Raw genomic sequence first — 14,528 nt, forward strand, 5'->3', positions numbered from 1 at the left:
TCTCTAATTCAGCCATGCCTAGACGGTCAATAAAGCGGCTCGATCGCGTCCGCATTGTTACTTTGTGCCAGGAAGGGCTCTCAACAAGGGAAGTGTCCAGGCATCTCGAAGTGAACCAAAGCGATGTTGTTCGGACATGGAGGAGATAGAGAGAGACAGTTACTGTCGATGACATGCCTCGCTCAGGCCGCCCTTGGGCTACTATGGATTATGGCTCCGAGGAACACTGACAGCAACGACACCATGTTGAATAATGCTTTTCGTACAGCCACAGGACGTCGTCTTACGACTCAAACAGTGAGCAATAGGCTGCATGATGCGCAACTTCACTCCCTATGTCCACGGCGAGGTCCATCTTTGCAACCACGACACCGTGCAGCGCAGTACAGATCGGCCCAACAGTATGTCGAATGGACCGCTTAGGATTGGCATCACGTTCTCTTCAGCGACGTGTGTCGCATATGCCTTCAACCACACAATCGTCGGAGACGTGTTTCGAGGCAACCCGGTCAGGCTGAACGCATTAGACAGACTGTCCAGCGATTGCAGCAAGGTGGAGGTTCCCTGCTGTTTTGGGGTGGCATTATGTGGGGCCGACGTAAGTCGCTCGTGGTCATGGAAGCCGCCGTAACGGCTGTATGATACGTGAATGCATCCTCCGACCGATAGTGCAACTATATCGGCAGCATAGTGGCGAGGCATTCGTCTTCATGGACGACAATTCGCGCCCCCGTCGTGCACATATTTGAATGACTTCCTTGAGGGTTATGACATCGCTCGACTAGAGTGACCAGCATGTTCTACAGACATGAACCCTATCGAACATGCATGGAACAAATTTAAAAGGGTTGTTTACGGACAACGTGACCCACGAACCACTCTGAAGGATCTACACCGATTCGCTGTTGAGGAGTGGGACAATCTGGATTAACACCGCCTTGATAAACTTGTGGATAGTATGACACGACGAATACAGGCATGCATCAATGCAAGAGGACGTGCTGCTGGGTATTAGAGGTACCGGTGTGTACAGCAATCTGGACCCACCACCTCTGAAGGTCTCGCTGTCTGGTGGTACAGTATGCAATGTGTGGTTTTCATGAGCAATAAAAAGGGCGGAAATGATGTTTATGTTGATCTCTATTCCACTTTTCTGTACAGGTTCCGGAACTCTCGGAACCGAGGTGATGCAAAACTTTTTTTGATGTGTCTACTTCCACACATTGTTCAGGGGTAGTTTCACAGTATTTTGTTATAAGGGCCCGTAATCGGCTGTGGCTGGTTCCAGAACAATTGTATTTCGTTTGATTTTTTACTCACATTTTTCGTTGTATTTGTATTGGATCGTAAGTATCTGCAGAACAGAGTAAATACCGATAGCATGCGTTGTGTGTCTTGTTGGGATACTATCTGATTCCATTCACTCACGGTACTTACTAGTGACAGCAATGAGACCTACTCTACCCTTTCCCGTCAAGGTCGCATTCACTACTACTTGTTACTGACTCGCATTTGTTTTCCGTGGAGCATCCAGAATGAATTTTCACTCTACAGCCTGGAAACTTCGTGGCCAATTGAAACTGTATGCCGGATAGGGAGGGAAGAACCGACCGGTTAAAACCGATACCAGTGTTTTAGTTTTGAATAGCCGGTATTTTTCGATATTTGGTCTCGGTTATAACACTTTTTTTAATTTTTCTAATAACCGGGTAAAAACCTAAATATCAATCAGCCATAGAAGTGCTATAATATTTGGTTTTTGAGTAAACCTTCTTTTAAAATAAACGAGTTATTTTTAATCATAAAATTTCCTCTGCTTTAAAATATTGCGTTTTTATAGAAAATAGGAAAAGTGATAAGTGTTATTTTAATAGCAATGCCGACAGAGACGTACAACAGACACATGATATAAGAATTGGTAGAGCATTGCTGAGACAGTAATGTACCTATTACTGCGTGGCGTGGCATGGCCTGCTACTGGATGGTATGCGTATACAAGTAGTTTGCGGGACTTTCCCTGTCTGGTCTATGTGATACCTCCAAGCTATCGTCGTCGGGTATTAGTTGTAACACAAAACAGCACCAGCTCTATACTCTATTGATCATAAGAATAAACTTCATGTAAACATTACACTATGTATTCTTCCGCGTTTGCTTGAATCTCATTGGATTTTGTTTCACGTGGGGTGAAAGCCAAGCCGTGTCCAGCACAGTCTAGTACGATCATAAGGATACGTTTTATGCTGTGTTACACGCACGTACACTGAGCTATAATGCGGGATAAAAAGTTTTAGCAGCGCGTTAAACTTGGACAGTACTGGCCAACTATCCTGCAATGATGTGAGCAGATGCAATTCAGGCGTAATAAGAGAAGAGCAGAGAAGCAATATAGCTTCGAAATGTCATTTAATTTTTAAAGAGAATGAAATAATATTCGGCAAAACTCCAGTACTACCGCACGCTTCTTAGCTGACCAGACGGAAAGCATAACATGTTATCTTTCTCACCTTACATAGTACTCTAATTACAAACAAGAGTGATGCAAATTGCTAACTTAAACGCAGAATAATTTATCTGAGAGAGCTATGTGTGATGCAAAAGCGTACTGCAGGGGTTTCGCCGTATTGTTGAATACTGAAGCCTGCGAAGGTATGAAATTACAGTCAGTCGTCTGGTAATCTCTTAGCCTCTTCCCTATCCGAAAACGAGAAATACATTTCAGTTTTGGAACTGCCGTATACTACGTTGATAAAGAATCGATCAACAACAGAATCCACGAAGCCACCCAGGCACCGCATTTTCTCCTCTTTTGTTATGACTAGCCGTTCTATACCCCGCCAGCGTCCTGCAGTGACATGTGAAAAATCTGCGTCTTGTTATTTCTCGGGCCAGATTCCTTAACTTGGCTGCAAATCAGTTCTGTTGAGTTCATATTGTAATGTTACAGTAGCAAAAGTAAAAATGCAGCATTGGTGTGGTTTGCTCGATGCTGTGAAAAAGAATGTTTTTCATGTTTCTGCGACGCTTATCACTCTGGTTCATGTGACACTACGTCTGCAGTACACAATAATGGACCTAGTCCAAATAAAGAGTATTTGGTTTTTTATTTTTGTCCAAAAAATTGAACTGTTATGTTTTCTTAATTTAAGCAATCTTTGTTAACAATCTTTCATAAGATGTCGATAATTAAGGATTTATATTTGAAATTAAAACATTAATTTCGCGTGCAATAAGTAATTAGAAACTAGAGGGCGTGCATTAATTATAAAAAATAATGATGAATCTTACAATTACGAGAAGTAGGTATTACAAATGGAAAGAAACAAAAGACCAAGGTGAGACTCGATCCAGCGATTTATGAACTGCATCCGATTATGAATCTACTACGCTGCCAATTCCGGTATATATCCAACGTGCATTTGTGTCTCAACTGTACTAACTAAAGTGCGTAAAAAAACTTCAGAGACTTTTTTTCCCGTAAATTTATGAAAAACATAAAGAACAACCTATTTCTCAGCATCTTTTAACCGTGTTCCACACGCGTGTGTCACTACGAAGCAGGAAGCAGCCTTAGCCGTTTTCATACTGCGTATTATCAGCGCGATAATCAGAGCACAACGGTACAGAGACAGTGACTGCACACGATTTTTTAAATAACAACTCAGTAGCTAAAGCGTGATTAAGAGAAACTTTGATGGATGTTAATATATTAGAATATCTCAAAGTTTCATTTAACACAACTAATTTATAGGTATCTAATACGTAAGTAGGACCTACTCCCAAGAGCGTAGCAACACCAGTATGCGTGTTCTACGGCTTCTGACCAACCATCGGGTTTGTTTTGGTTTACGTCAGGTTTATTCTTCTGATGAACAGAGTATAGTCTGGAAATATCAAGGAAATACAGCGCTCGATTTCCTTTAAGGGGGGTAGGACGTCAAACGGGCAGTTTTGGAGCAGGAGAGGCATCACAGGACAATTAAATTTTCCACTGTCTACACCTTTACACATAAATTCATAAAACTCCGTCAGCGTGACCAGGAAGGATTCAGGATTCACACTTATAGCAGTGGAAGTTCAAAAACATAACAAAATAAATGTTTTGTACATGTGAAATTTCATCATTGTTTACTTACTATTGGCTGCATTAATTGCTAAATTTTGTATTTATTTAACTTATGAAAAAATGAATGAGCTGTTATATTTTAAACTTCAAGTTTATAAAAATCTCAAATTTTATAGATAATTATCTTAATTTTTACCACAGATTTTAATAGATATGCGGAGCCAATAGTAAGTGAAAAAAGTGATATTTCACGTGTGAAAAAATTAATTTTGTTGTGTTTTTGAACTTCCACTGCTATGTTTTTGAATCCTGAAGCCTTCCTGGTCATGCTGACAAAGTTTTATGAATTTATTTATAAAGGTATAGACAGTGGAAATTGAAATGTCCTGTGGTGCCTCTCCTGCTCCAAGTGGGCCCGTTTGACGTTCTACCCCCACCCCTCTTTAAGAGATTAAGAACAGGAGGAGCCTTGCAGAACTAGCACTCCTGAAAGAAAGTTTCCGCAATATCCTTTCTTTCAGGAGTGCTACTTCTGCAAGGTTCGCAGGAGAGCTTCTGTTAAGTTTGGAAGGTAGGAGACGAGGTAATGGCAGAAGTAAAGCTGTGAGGACGGGGCGTGAGTCGTGCTTGCTAGCTCTCAATTGGCTGAGCACTTTCCCGCGAAAGTCAAAGGTCCCGAGTTCGAGTCTCGGTCCAGCACACAGTTCTAATCTGCCAGGAAATTTTACATCAGCGCACACTCCGCTGCAGAGTGAAAATCTCGTTCTAAAAATTTGTTGTTTTAGCGATAAACGCCATCCCTAGTGTCGGACTGGGAGTCGATCCTTGGACCTTTGCCTTTCACGAGCGTATGCTTTGCCGTCTGAGCTCTCCAAGCAAGATGGCGGCTCGCCCTAACAGTTTTACTTCAACCAGTACCACATATCCTAGCCATATTCACGTAAGGACTATAATGTAAATGACCAGCATGTAGCCGTATCTAAATTAACTTACTGACACGTACTACTCAATAGCATCTGGTTCGTGTAGCAAGTAGCTACAACAGCAACAACAACTAAAGTAACCACTGTGTCAAGTGGACACGCCAGATCGGGCAGCCAGCGACGTGTACTTACTAGCTCGAAGAGCTTGAGGCCGATCCTCAGCTTGGAGACCAGACCCATGGCGAGATGTGAGTTGTGTGTGAGTTGCGTACGGCAGCTGTGCGAGTGTGCGAGTGGCAGCGCCTGTACCCAAGCTGTAGCTGAGACTGACTGGTGACTGGTCGCCGTACGCGTGCAGGCGGCGATAGCCGGACCGCTTCCGCCATGTCGCCAGCCCAGCGTCAACCAGGATGCGGCGTAGCCGGCACCGCGCCATTCGTCCAATCGCGATTCCTGTCCAGCTCCAGGTACCACCTGAGGAGGTCGCGCACTCTCGAAACACTGGACTCGTATTCGGGAGGACATCTATTCAAAAACACGCTCGGCCATGCAAATTTAGATTTCTCGTGGTTTCCGTAAATCCTTATCGCATATCCCATTCACCTACCTCTTCCTTATTTTTCTATTCCGAAGATGCCCTCTGGCAGCGTAGCTTGCCGATCCACGTAGCTGACAGTGCTGCTGGGAAAGTTGCTTCTGCTGTACGATTGTGCCTTCTTCGGATTCCTTTTGGCTGTGCTTCGGAGCTTCCGTTACGTCGCTGGAAGTTTCGCTTGTTGCGATTGCCAGAAGTGCCGCACTTTTATTCGCACTGATAAACCAAACATAATGACCGCCTGCTTAATGCCTGTTTGGCGAACGCTGACGCATCCTATCATACGTCACTGGTCCACTAAATCATCCAATTCATGCGACATTGCAGCCCCCGTGTTGTTAAGAAGTACGATCAGTGTTCTTTGCCTGTCCAAAGGAACATTTCATCGTACTTCTTAACAACGCGGGCACTGCAATATCGTATTTATCCGACGGTACCAGGCAGATGGTTCAAATGGCTCTAAGCACTATGGGAACATCTGAGTTCATCAGTCCTCTAAACTTAGAACTACTTAAACCTAACCAACCTATGGACATCACACACATCCATGCCCGAGGCAGGATTCGAACCTGCGACCGTAACAGCACCGCGGTTCAGGCCTGAAGCGCCTAGAACCGCTCGGCCACATCGGACGGCTACCAGGCCGAGACTTAAAATTAAAATGCCTTCCCCCTGTACGGAATCACAAAATGTATGCGAGGGCAGGTTCCCACGCATGAACAAGGACATAGAAAGTTTGGTTGTGGCTATGAGTCGCGTACGGATAGCCAAAGCGCGTAAGGCGACCGCTCGCCGTAAAGCGAGAAATACAGGTTCGAGCCCCTTTCCGGCACCAATTTTGACTGCGCTCATTCAGTTATACAGCACATGGATTTCATGTCATCCAATTCAGTCCCAAAGAAAATGTCTAGGAGTATTTGAAACAACAGGTGAAACGCAGCACTTAACAACTCCGCAACTTGGTGGGTCTGTGGCATCTAATAATCAATCAGCGGCTTCAGCTGGATATGGTATACCTGCAGAAACTTGTTGAGTCCTTTCTTCATCCAGCTGAGGCTAGAGGCGGAGTTACAAAATGTTAGCGCGACTTCCATAGAGAGGAATTAATTTTTTTCCATTTGCGCACTACGAAATGCCTTAATTACTCCGCCGTACGCAGTTTCGGCTGAGGCCTTCATCGTAGCTGAGAGCATACTCTTTCGGACGCAACCTGCTAAATTATCTATACGTATTGACAAAACGACTCAAATGCATGATGAAGTGATGAACGTATTATTGAGAAAGTTAATTTTCCTTCTGGTCTCCATACCACCCCCCCCCCCCCCCTCCGCATCTCACCGTGACGTCATGTTTCTCAGTACCTTCACAGAAAAAAAGCGCTGCTCCATCCACCTCTTCACAAACAAGTGATTAAGTGCAAACTGCATCCTTTAAAATCTCAGATGTCAGAAGCACAGAAGCAGTCTTCTTGCGGTGTATGTGGAACGCGTACATCTTTGTGTCACACAGTGAGTGAGTGTGTTTTACATTAATTAGAAATTGAATCACATACGCGTATCTAATAGCGTGTAGCTTCCCCTTTCAGCCCTGTTGCCTGTAGCAACTCCTAGTTGTATGGACTTTATCAGACAACGAAAGCGTTGCAGAGTCATCTTTATCGATCAGAGTTAAAACGCCAGCCTCAACTCACGGGCATTTATGAGAACTTTGTGCAACAACTAACATGTAACTCACGTCAGTGGTGCCCCAAATTCTCTCAACTTCTTAATATTTGGGTGACTTCTCTCAGGTAGCTGGAGGACAATAGAATACTGGGGTCCAAGGAGACGTCGTCTGGCCATTCAGATACAGTTCGAAAGCTGTCTGGCGGAGCTTTGCCATGTTGGAGGTACATGTCGCCAGGGGATGGTGTCTGAGGAGAGGCGCATTGTTCCTGTTCCGTTCGACCTTATGTTGGGCTGTATTTTATATTACGTAGATGCACGGGAATACCTTCATTACCTGAATGAACTGAATACTCCGTTGGCAAGAGAAATGCATCACTTCATATTCTTTCCATATGACTGCAGTTGCTGCTACAAGGATCAGACCTTTTTTGATCAGTCTTTTCGTAGAGGCATATACATTCTAAGTTGATTAATGCGCATTGAGGCTAGAATTTTTAGGATAATTAATTCCTATAGAATTAGTTCATGCTTAACGGGTTCACTTAATTCAATTACCTGAACGCTAGGCAAGTTGTTATAAGCCAATTAAAAGGCGCTATGGTGTGCATAGAACCCGGAACAGGATGCTAGCAGGAAAGTAAATGGAATTGTATTTGACAGCGAATCATTTACGCTCACAAGCACTATTGCAAATAAAAGTAAACAGCACGGCAAAATCTTCTACACTGAGGGAGTCGCTGAGAGGAAATACACTACTGGCCATTAAAATTGTTCCACCACGAAGATGACATGCTACAGACGCAAAAAATAACCGACAGGAAGAAGATGCTGTGATATGCAAATGATTAGCTGTTCAGAGCATTCACAGAAGTTAGGCCCTGGTGGCGAGACCTACAACGTGCTGACACGAGGAAAGTTTCCAAACGATTTCTCATATACAAATAGCAGTTGACCGGCGTTGCCTGTTGTAATGTTGTTGTGATGCCTCGTTAAGGAGGAGAAATGCGTACCATCACGTTAACGACTTTGATAAAGGTCGGGTTGTAGCCTATCGCGATTGCCGTCTATCGTATCGCGACATTGCTGTTGGCGTTGGTCGAGATCCAATGACTGTTGGCAGAATATGGAATTGGTGGGTTCAGAGGGTGATACGGAACGCCGTGCTGGATCCAGACGGCCTCGTATCACTAGCAATCTAGATGACAGGAATCTTATACGCATGTCTGTAACGGATCGTGCAGCCACGTCTCGATCCCTGAGTCAACAGATGGGAACGTTTGCAAGACAACAACCATCTGCACGAACAGTTCGACGACGTTTGCAGCAGCATGGACTATCAGCTCGGAATCATGGCTGCGGTTACTCTTGACGCTACATCACAGACAGGAGCGCCTGCGATGGTGTACTCAACGACGAACCTGGGTGCACGAATGGCAAAACGTCATTTTCCGGATGAATCCAGGTTCTGTTTACAGCATCATGATGGTCGCATCTGTGTTTGGCGACATCGTGGTGAACGCATATTGGAAGCGTGTATCCGTCATAACCATACTAGGGTATCACCCGGCGTGATGGTATGGGGTGCCATTGGTTACACGTCTCGGTCACCTCTTGTTCTCATTGACGGCACTTTGAACAGTGGACATTACATTTCAGATGTGTTACGACCCGTGGCTCTACCCTTCATTCGATCCCTGCGAAACCGTGCATTTCAGCAGGACAATGCACGGCCGCATGTTGCAGGTCCTGTACGGGCCTTTCTGGATACAGAAAATGTCCAATTGCTGCCCTGGCCAGCACATTCTCCAAATCTCTCACCAGTTGAAAACTTTTGGTCAGTGGTGGCCGAGCAACTGGCTCGTCACAGTACTCCAGTCACTTCCCTTGGCGTACTGTGGTATCGTGTTGAAACTGCATGGGCAGCTGTTTCGGTACACGCCATGCAAGCTCTGTTTGACTCAATGCCCAGGCGTATCAAGGCCGTTATTACGGCCAGAGGTGGTTGTTCTGGGTACTGATGTCTCAGGATCTATGCATCCAAATTGCGTGAAAATGTAATCACATGTCAGTTCTAGTTTAATATATTTGCCCAATGAATACCCATTAATCATCTGCATTTCTTCTTGGTGTAGCAATTTTAATGGCCAGTAGTGTATATATTGACCGATTCCTCGGATAGTTCTCCTAGAGCAGTTGGTCCGAACCTGGGGTTGTATGAAGTTTATCTTTTTTGCACCAGGTTCACCTTTGCGAAGGCAAAGTCTGGAGTCAGACTGTAGCCTGTATGGCAGACATTTTGTTAAAAATCAATAGGTTACATTTATTACTTCAGGGACCAAACAGAAACCTGTGTAATGTGCAGACAGTATCGAACCCTTTATTAAGAATCGTAGAGTCCGCGATATCTGTTTAAATTCCAGTCAGATTGTGCTTCAGTACCCTTCACGATTTCCTAGCAGAAATTCATCTCACTTCGGACGAAAATGTCACGAACATAATTAAGGGACGTTTGGAGGCATTGGAAAAGTTTTCAAAGACTGTTTCACTGTTCTGTCTGGTAAGAACAATTGGATTCGCAATCGCTTGGAAAAGACAATTATATTGGAATCCACATGAAGTGTAAATTTTACGAGCAGCTACTCGAAACTTCCAGTGACTTTAAATTACAGAAAATAAATCTTTGTCACCGGTAACTTTCTGGTTAAGCTTAAAGACAGAGTTTCCGATGGTGTCAAATAAAGCGGTAAAAATTTATTATCTGTCTTGTCCATGTATTTGTGCGAAAAGACTTTTCATTCTTACACGCATATGCAAAATAACAAACTTCTCGCCGAAAGTAATCAGACACTGTCGTCAACTTCCGAGGTTTCTGACTTCAAAGTTATGTGCCATGCTAAGCAAGCGGGTTCACTTCACTGAATTCCAAAGAAGGCTTGAGTCAGTTAATTCCACAATCAAAACCTGTAGGTTAACAGAAAAGTGTAAAATAATTCAATATTGCATACCACAGCCATCCAAAGTGAAAAAGCCTTCATCAGCCCTTTTAATATGGTACGTTTGAAACGCAAAACATTACAAAAGCTTTACGGCTGTTAAATCATTTGCTTGGAATTCAGTTACTTCTTTGGTACAGTAAGTACCTTTTTCTTTTGTAAGGCGAGAGTTCAACATATCAGATTTTTATGAAATGAAGTCAACATGTCGAAAAAGTTTAGAAAGCACTATTCTCTGATGTATGCAAAAATATCTACATGACACCACACTCGTACGACACGGCAACAATTTTGTCTGTTGGGTACAAATATATTTGTTGAAATTAAAAGCAAAATAATGAAGGAACACAAACTGCGGACAAGAAGTCATCTCGTAACGCTGTAACGACCTCTTGCATCTGTTTATACCTCCAACAAGCAGTTGTGGTGCTAGAGCTTTATGATAACGAAAAGAGGATATTGTGCAAATGTATTTGAACCTTACAATGGTATTGCAATGGTCGTCGGGACACACTGAGATGAGAGTGTAGAAATGACTTAAAATTTATTTAATATTATTACTTTTTATTTACAACACTATTACATGCAATCTGTTGCGGCAGAAGTAGTTGGTACATCATATTTTTTGTATGATTTCACCTTTTTCAACAAGTATTTATTTGCTTTTTACATATTTATGAAATTCCTTGCAATCAGCTCACAATTAAACTGGCACTGTAACGTTGATTCACAGTCCCTGGCAGCAATCAATTTCTTTCATCAAAACACTGTGCCAATGTCAGCGAAAGTACTGTTTCCACCGTGGCGTTGGGTGCGGGAATTTCAATAAATACTCACATAATTTTAGCAGTTGGCTTTTGCGTTCAACATTTTCGGCTTCCTTAAGAAAGTAAATCCACCTTTCTTCCAAGGAGTGTTTAGACTTCCATTCTTCCGAGTCACGCTTATTTTCTTAAAAGTTCTTCAGATACATACATTCCTGAAAACAATTGCCGCCTGCAATCTTCACACAATTTTTAGTTGTGTATATAATAGTATTTTCAATCATCACCGAATCTGTGGTTTCAGATAGCGTCATCCAGTCATATACTCCATATTAAAAGAAATAGCCGATTTCTCTAAGTAATCAAATACTATGGTATAGAACGCCGTTCTCTCTTCCTCAAATTTCTAAATCAAATTAATTATTTCTGGCTTAGTGTTTTCATTCTTTAATTTGTTCAGATTCATCCTTGGATTGCATGCAAATAACATTGGCCGTCTTCCTTTGCTTCAGACGTCTTTGAGTGTCGATTACTATATTTATTATTTCAAGTCGCGAAACTTTATTCTTCTCCATGCATGGTATATTTTTTTCAACAGAGATTGACTGAAGAAACATGAAGTAAATTTCAGTGATTAGACTATTGAAAATATCTTACATTGTTTTAGGTGACCTTTCTTCGACGTCAAAAAATTGTCTTAATGGAATCCAAAGCTTAAGATGTGTCTCAACAGAGGGCATTAATGACAGCCATCTTGTTTTTGAGTGAGGTAGAAGAGTGTGATGATTGACGTCAACGTTTAAGCAGAACTCTTTCAGCTTCTCTGCCCTTACCCTGTATTGAAAAATAATTAAATTTTTTTCGTCACGAGTATTTCAATGCCGACAGTTAAGACTCGACCAGCGCTTGATAAAGTATAATGGAGAATATGAGTAGGGCATCCAATTCCTTTTACATTTTTTCCTAGTTCTTCTATGATTTGGTGAAACACATTCCGTTGGCCGCGTCGATGAAGGCCTCCGAAGTTGGTATTAGTATTGTCTCCACAAAACGCAATTAATTTATCTAATGGAATTTGTAGATGTCTTAAAGTGTCCAGACAAAATTTTGTAGTTGTCTCCTACGTTTCGTTATTCAGCGAATCAAACTTCAACAGCTTCTGTTGGATTCTGTCAGTTTCATTAAAGTAATGAAAAGCTAAAGGAAACATCTTTTCAGTCTTTGTAGTTCGTAGCGTCGTTGCCTATGCCTTTGAAAACAGAGTGTGGTGCGAGAATATTTTAAAAATCGCTGTAGCTTTGGTCCTCGCTGTGGACTAATTTACGGCGACTTTGGAGACAGGAAACATTGCAGTATTCAGGTTAACGGTACAGCCGAGAGAACTGAAGGACTGATAATGCTTGACAACTTAACAAGGTTGGTTGGTTGTTTTGGGGGCAGGGAACCAAACAACGAGGTCATTGGTCCCATCGGATTCACTTAATATGTCGTTGTTAGTTCTACAACATCAAAAAGTAATTTTTCCTGGGTATCTTCTTTAATTATGAATGTAGAAATAGGCTTTGATGTCTATGCTACCGCCAATCATTTTGTTTGATTATTCGCAGAAATGTGATGCCTCACATCTACCTTACTTCCGTGAGTTACTGAGATAAAACATTTACAAATCTCTTACAGCACTTCCTCATCCGTACGTCCTTTCTTGACAAAAGACCACTCTTAAGTGTAATCATCCGAAAAGTGACACTCCTTTTTCCATCGTTAGGCATTTTCATAAGCTGTGATAAATTAATTAGGCGGTCAACGATCGACAATAACACTTCAGTCAGCGACGTACTGGTCATTACATACTTCAGGCCCTATATAACCGCAGTAAACACTTCAAACATTACTAACTAGCAATTGTTGTTCGTATTACGTTTACAAGGAATCGTATTACTAGATCGCTATTCAAATGGAAACTGCCATATTCTTCCACGTGAGGCTGCTTCAATAGTTCCAGCTCCATTCTACTGGAGACGTCTAGTATTTTCTCGAGTGATGTCGCTGGATCTACAAGGTGCTTGCACATCGATACAGGATACGCAACACGCAACGCCATCTGTGAGACGACCTTGTCAACGTAAGCTTGTTGATATAAATAAAAACAACTGAGACCGCGTTTACTTGTTGCGTTAACAGAGGGTGTTACGTCAGTACTTGAACCAAGTTCGTAACAGTGTTTTGCAAAATCGTGACAAAATTGGGCCTTGTTGGTATGCCGGGACAAGAAGATCCATATAACGGTGACGGTTCCAATAGATCGGAACGGATGGCAATCCTGCTGCCGCCTTTTCAGAAGTGACTGTCGCTCATCTGGTTTTCATTCGACATTGAGTACGTCAGGGCGTTTATTTCTCATACCTGCATAACATCGCATTTACCTTGACGTGGAGCGCATCTGAAACAAGTTGCGGCATAAACAAACTGTCTCACTGTTATCGAGAATTGCTTTAGATGCCGTATCTGTGGTTTAGGACTAATGAAGGCAAATGCACTGCCTTTATTTCCGTTTTTCTGTTAAGAGATTTCGAGCGCTTATTTCCAGCAGTGTTGTTTCCCTCAAATACTTGACAATATTGAGGCACGCCGTCTCCTTTAAGTACAATCTGTTATTCAGTTCTGGGTGTTTAAAATATTTAACCAAAATATAAATTTTATTTGCTTATAGAAGCGCCGTTTTACATATATGGAAGTTCTTACCGTCACGCCCACCGCATTCTCAACACGGTGTTCCTGTAGCTGGTACGCCAGTGGCACAACTGCGGCACTGGACTGCCGTCAACTTCCATAGCGCCCGTGGCCTGTTGAAATGATTCGAGAAACTGGATTAATTTGTCAGCTACCGCGTAATACCAGTTACGAAAGAAGTGTACTTTTGGCGAATTCACGTGAAACTACTGCAATTTGTTTCAGCATACACACAAAAGGTAGGGTTAAAGTCGGCGTTTAACGTCCCGTCGACATAGAGATCATTAGAGACGGAGCACAAGCTCGAATTGTGTCAAGGATAGGGAAGGAAATCGGCCGTACCCTGTCGAAGGAACCATCCCGACATTTGCCTGGAGCGATTTAGGGAAATGACGGAAATCCTAAATTGGATGGCCAGACGTGGGGTTGAACCGTCGTCCTCCCGAATGCGAGTCCAGTGTGCTAACCACTGCACCACCTCTCTCGGTAACATGACCCACAAAGTATTCCACCGAGTCTCGACGTGCTGCTTTACAGTAAACTACAACCTTGAGTTTTTCGCATGATTACTCCCTTTTAGATAACTTACGGCATTTTGGGTGTGGCGTAGAACAGTGCTGAAGGAGTGGTTGTTGTACGGCAGGCGACAATGGCTCTCTGCTGCTTTTTCCACATTTGCTCCCTGATCGTTAACGAACGTAACCCTCAGCTCAGGTCAATTTCAGTTTCGTCCCGTATATTTCTAGCACTTTTCTCCACATCAGATGGGAACTCTACAAAAAACTGTTTT

The 14,528-nt window shown here is 42.8% G+C and overlaps 2 protein-coding genes across 2 annotated transcripts in view; one reads left to right on the top strand and one right to left on the bottom strand.

The window, feature by feature from the left end:
- The window catches only part of LOC126325053 (uncharacterized), a 33,549-nt gene extending 28,210 nt beyond the window's left edge, over positions 1-5,339 (bottom strand). The window contains exon 1 of the mRNA XM_049995141.1: positions 5,182-5,339. Within this exon, the coding sequence (XP_049851098.1) occupies positions 5,182-5,229 (48 nt within the window). The 5' untranslated portion in view covers positions 5,230-5,339. The remainder of the gene's footprint in view (positions 1-5,181) is intronic.
- The window catches only part of LOC126324953 (adenylosuccinate lyase), a 722,118-nt gene that overhangs the window by 131,575 nt on the left and 576,015 nt on the right, over positions 1-14,528 (top strand). The window lies entirely within an intron of this gene.

This window comes from Schistocerca gregaria, chromosome 2, assembly GCF_023897955.1.
Source record: "Schistocerca gregaria isolate iqSchGreg1 chromosome 2, iqSchGreg1.2, whole genome shotgun sequence".
NCBI lineage: Eukaryota > Metazoa > Arthropoda > Insecta > Orthoptera > Acrididae > Schistocerca > Schistocerca gregaria.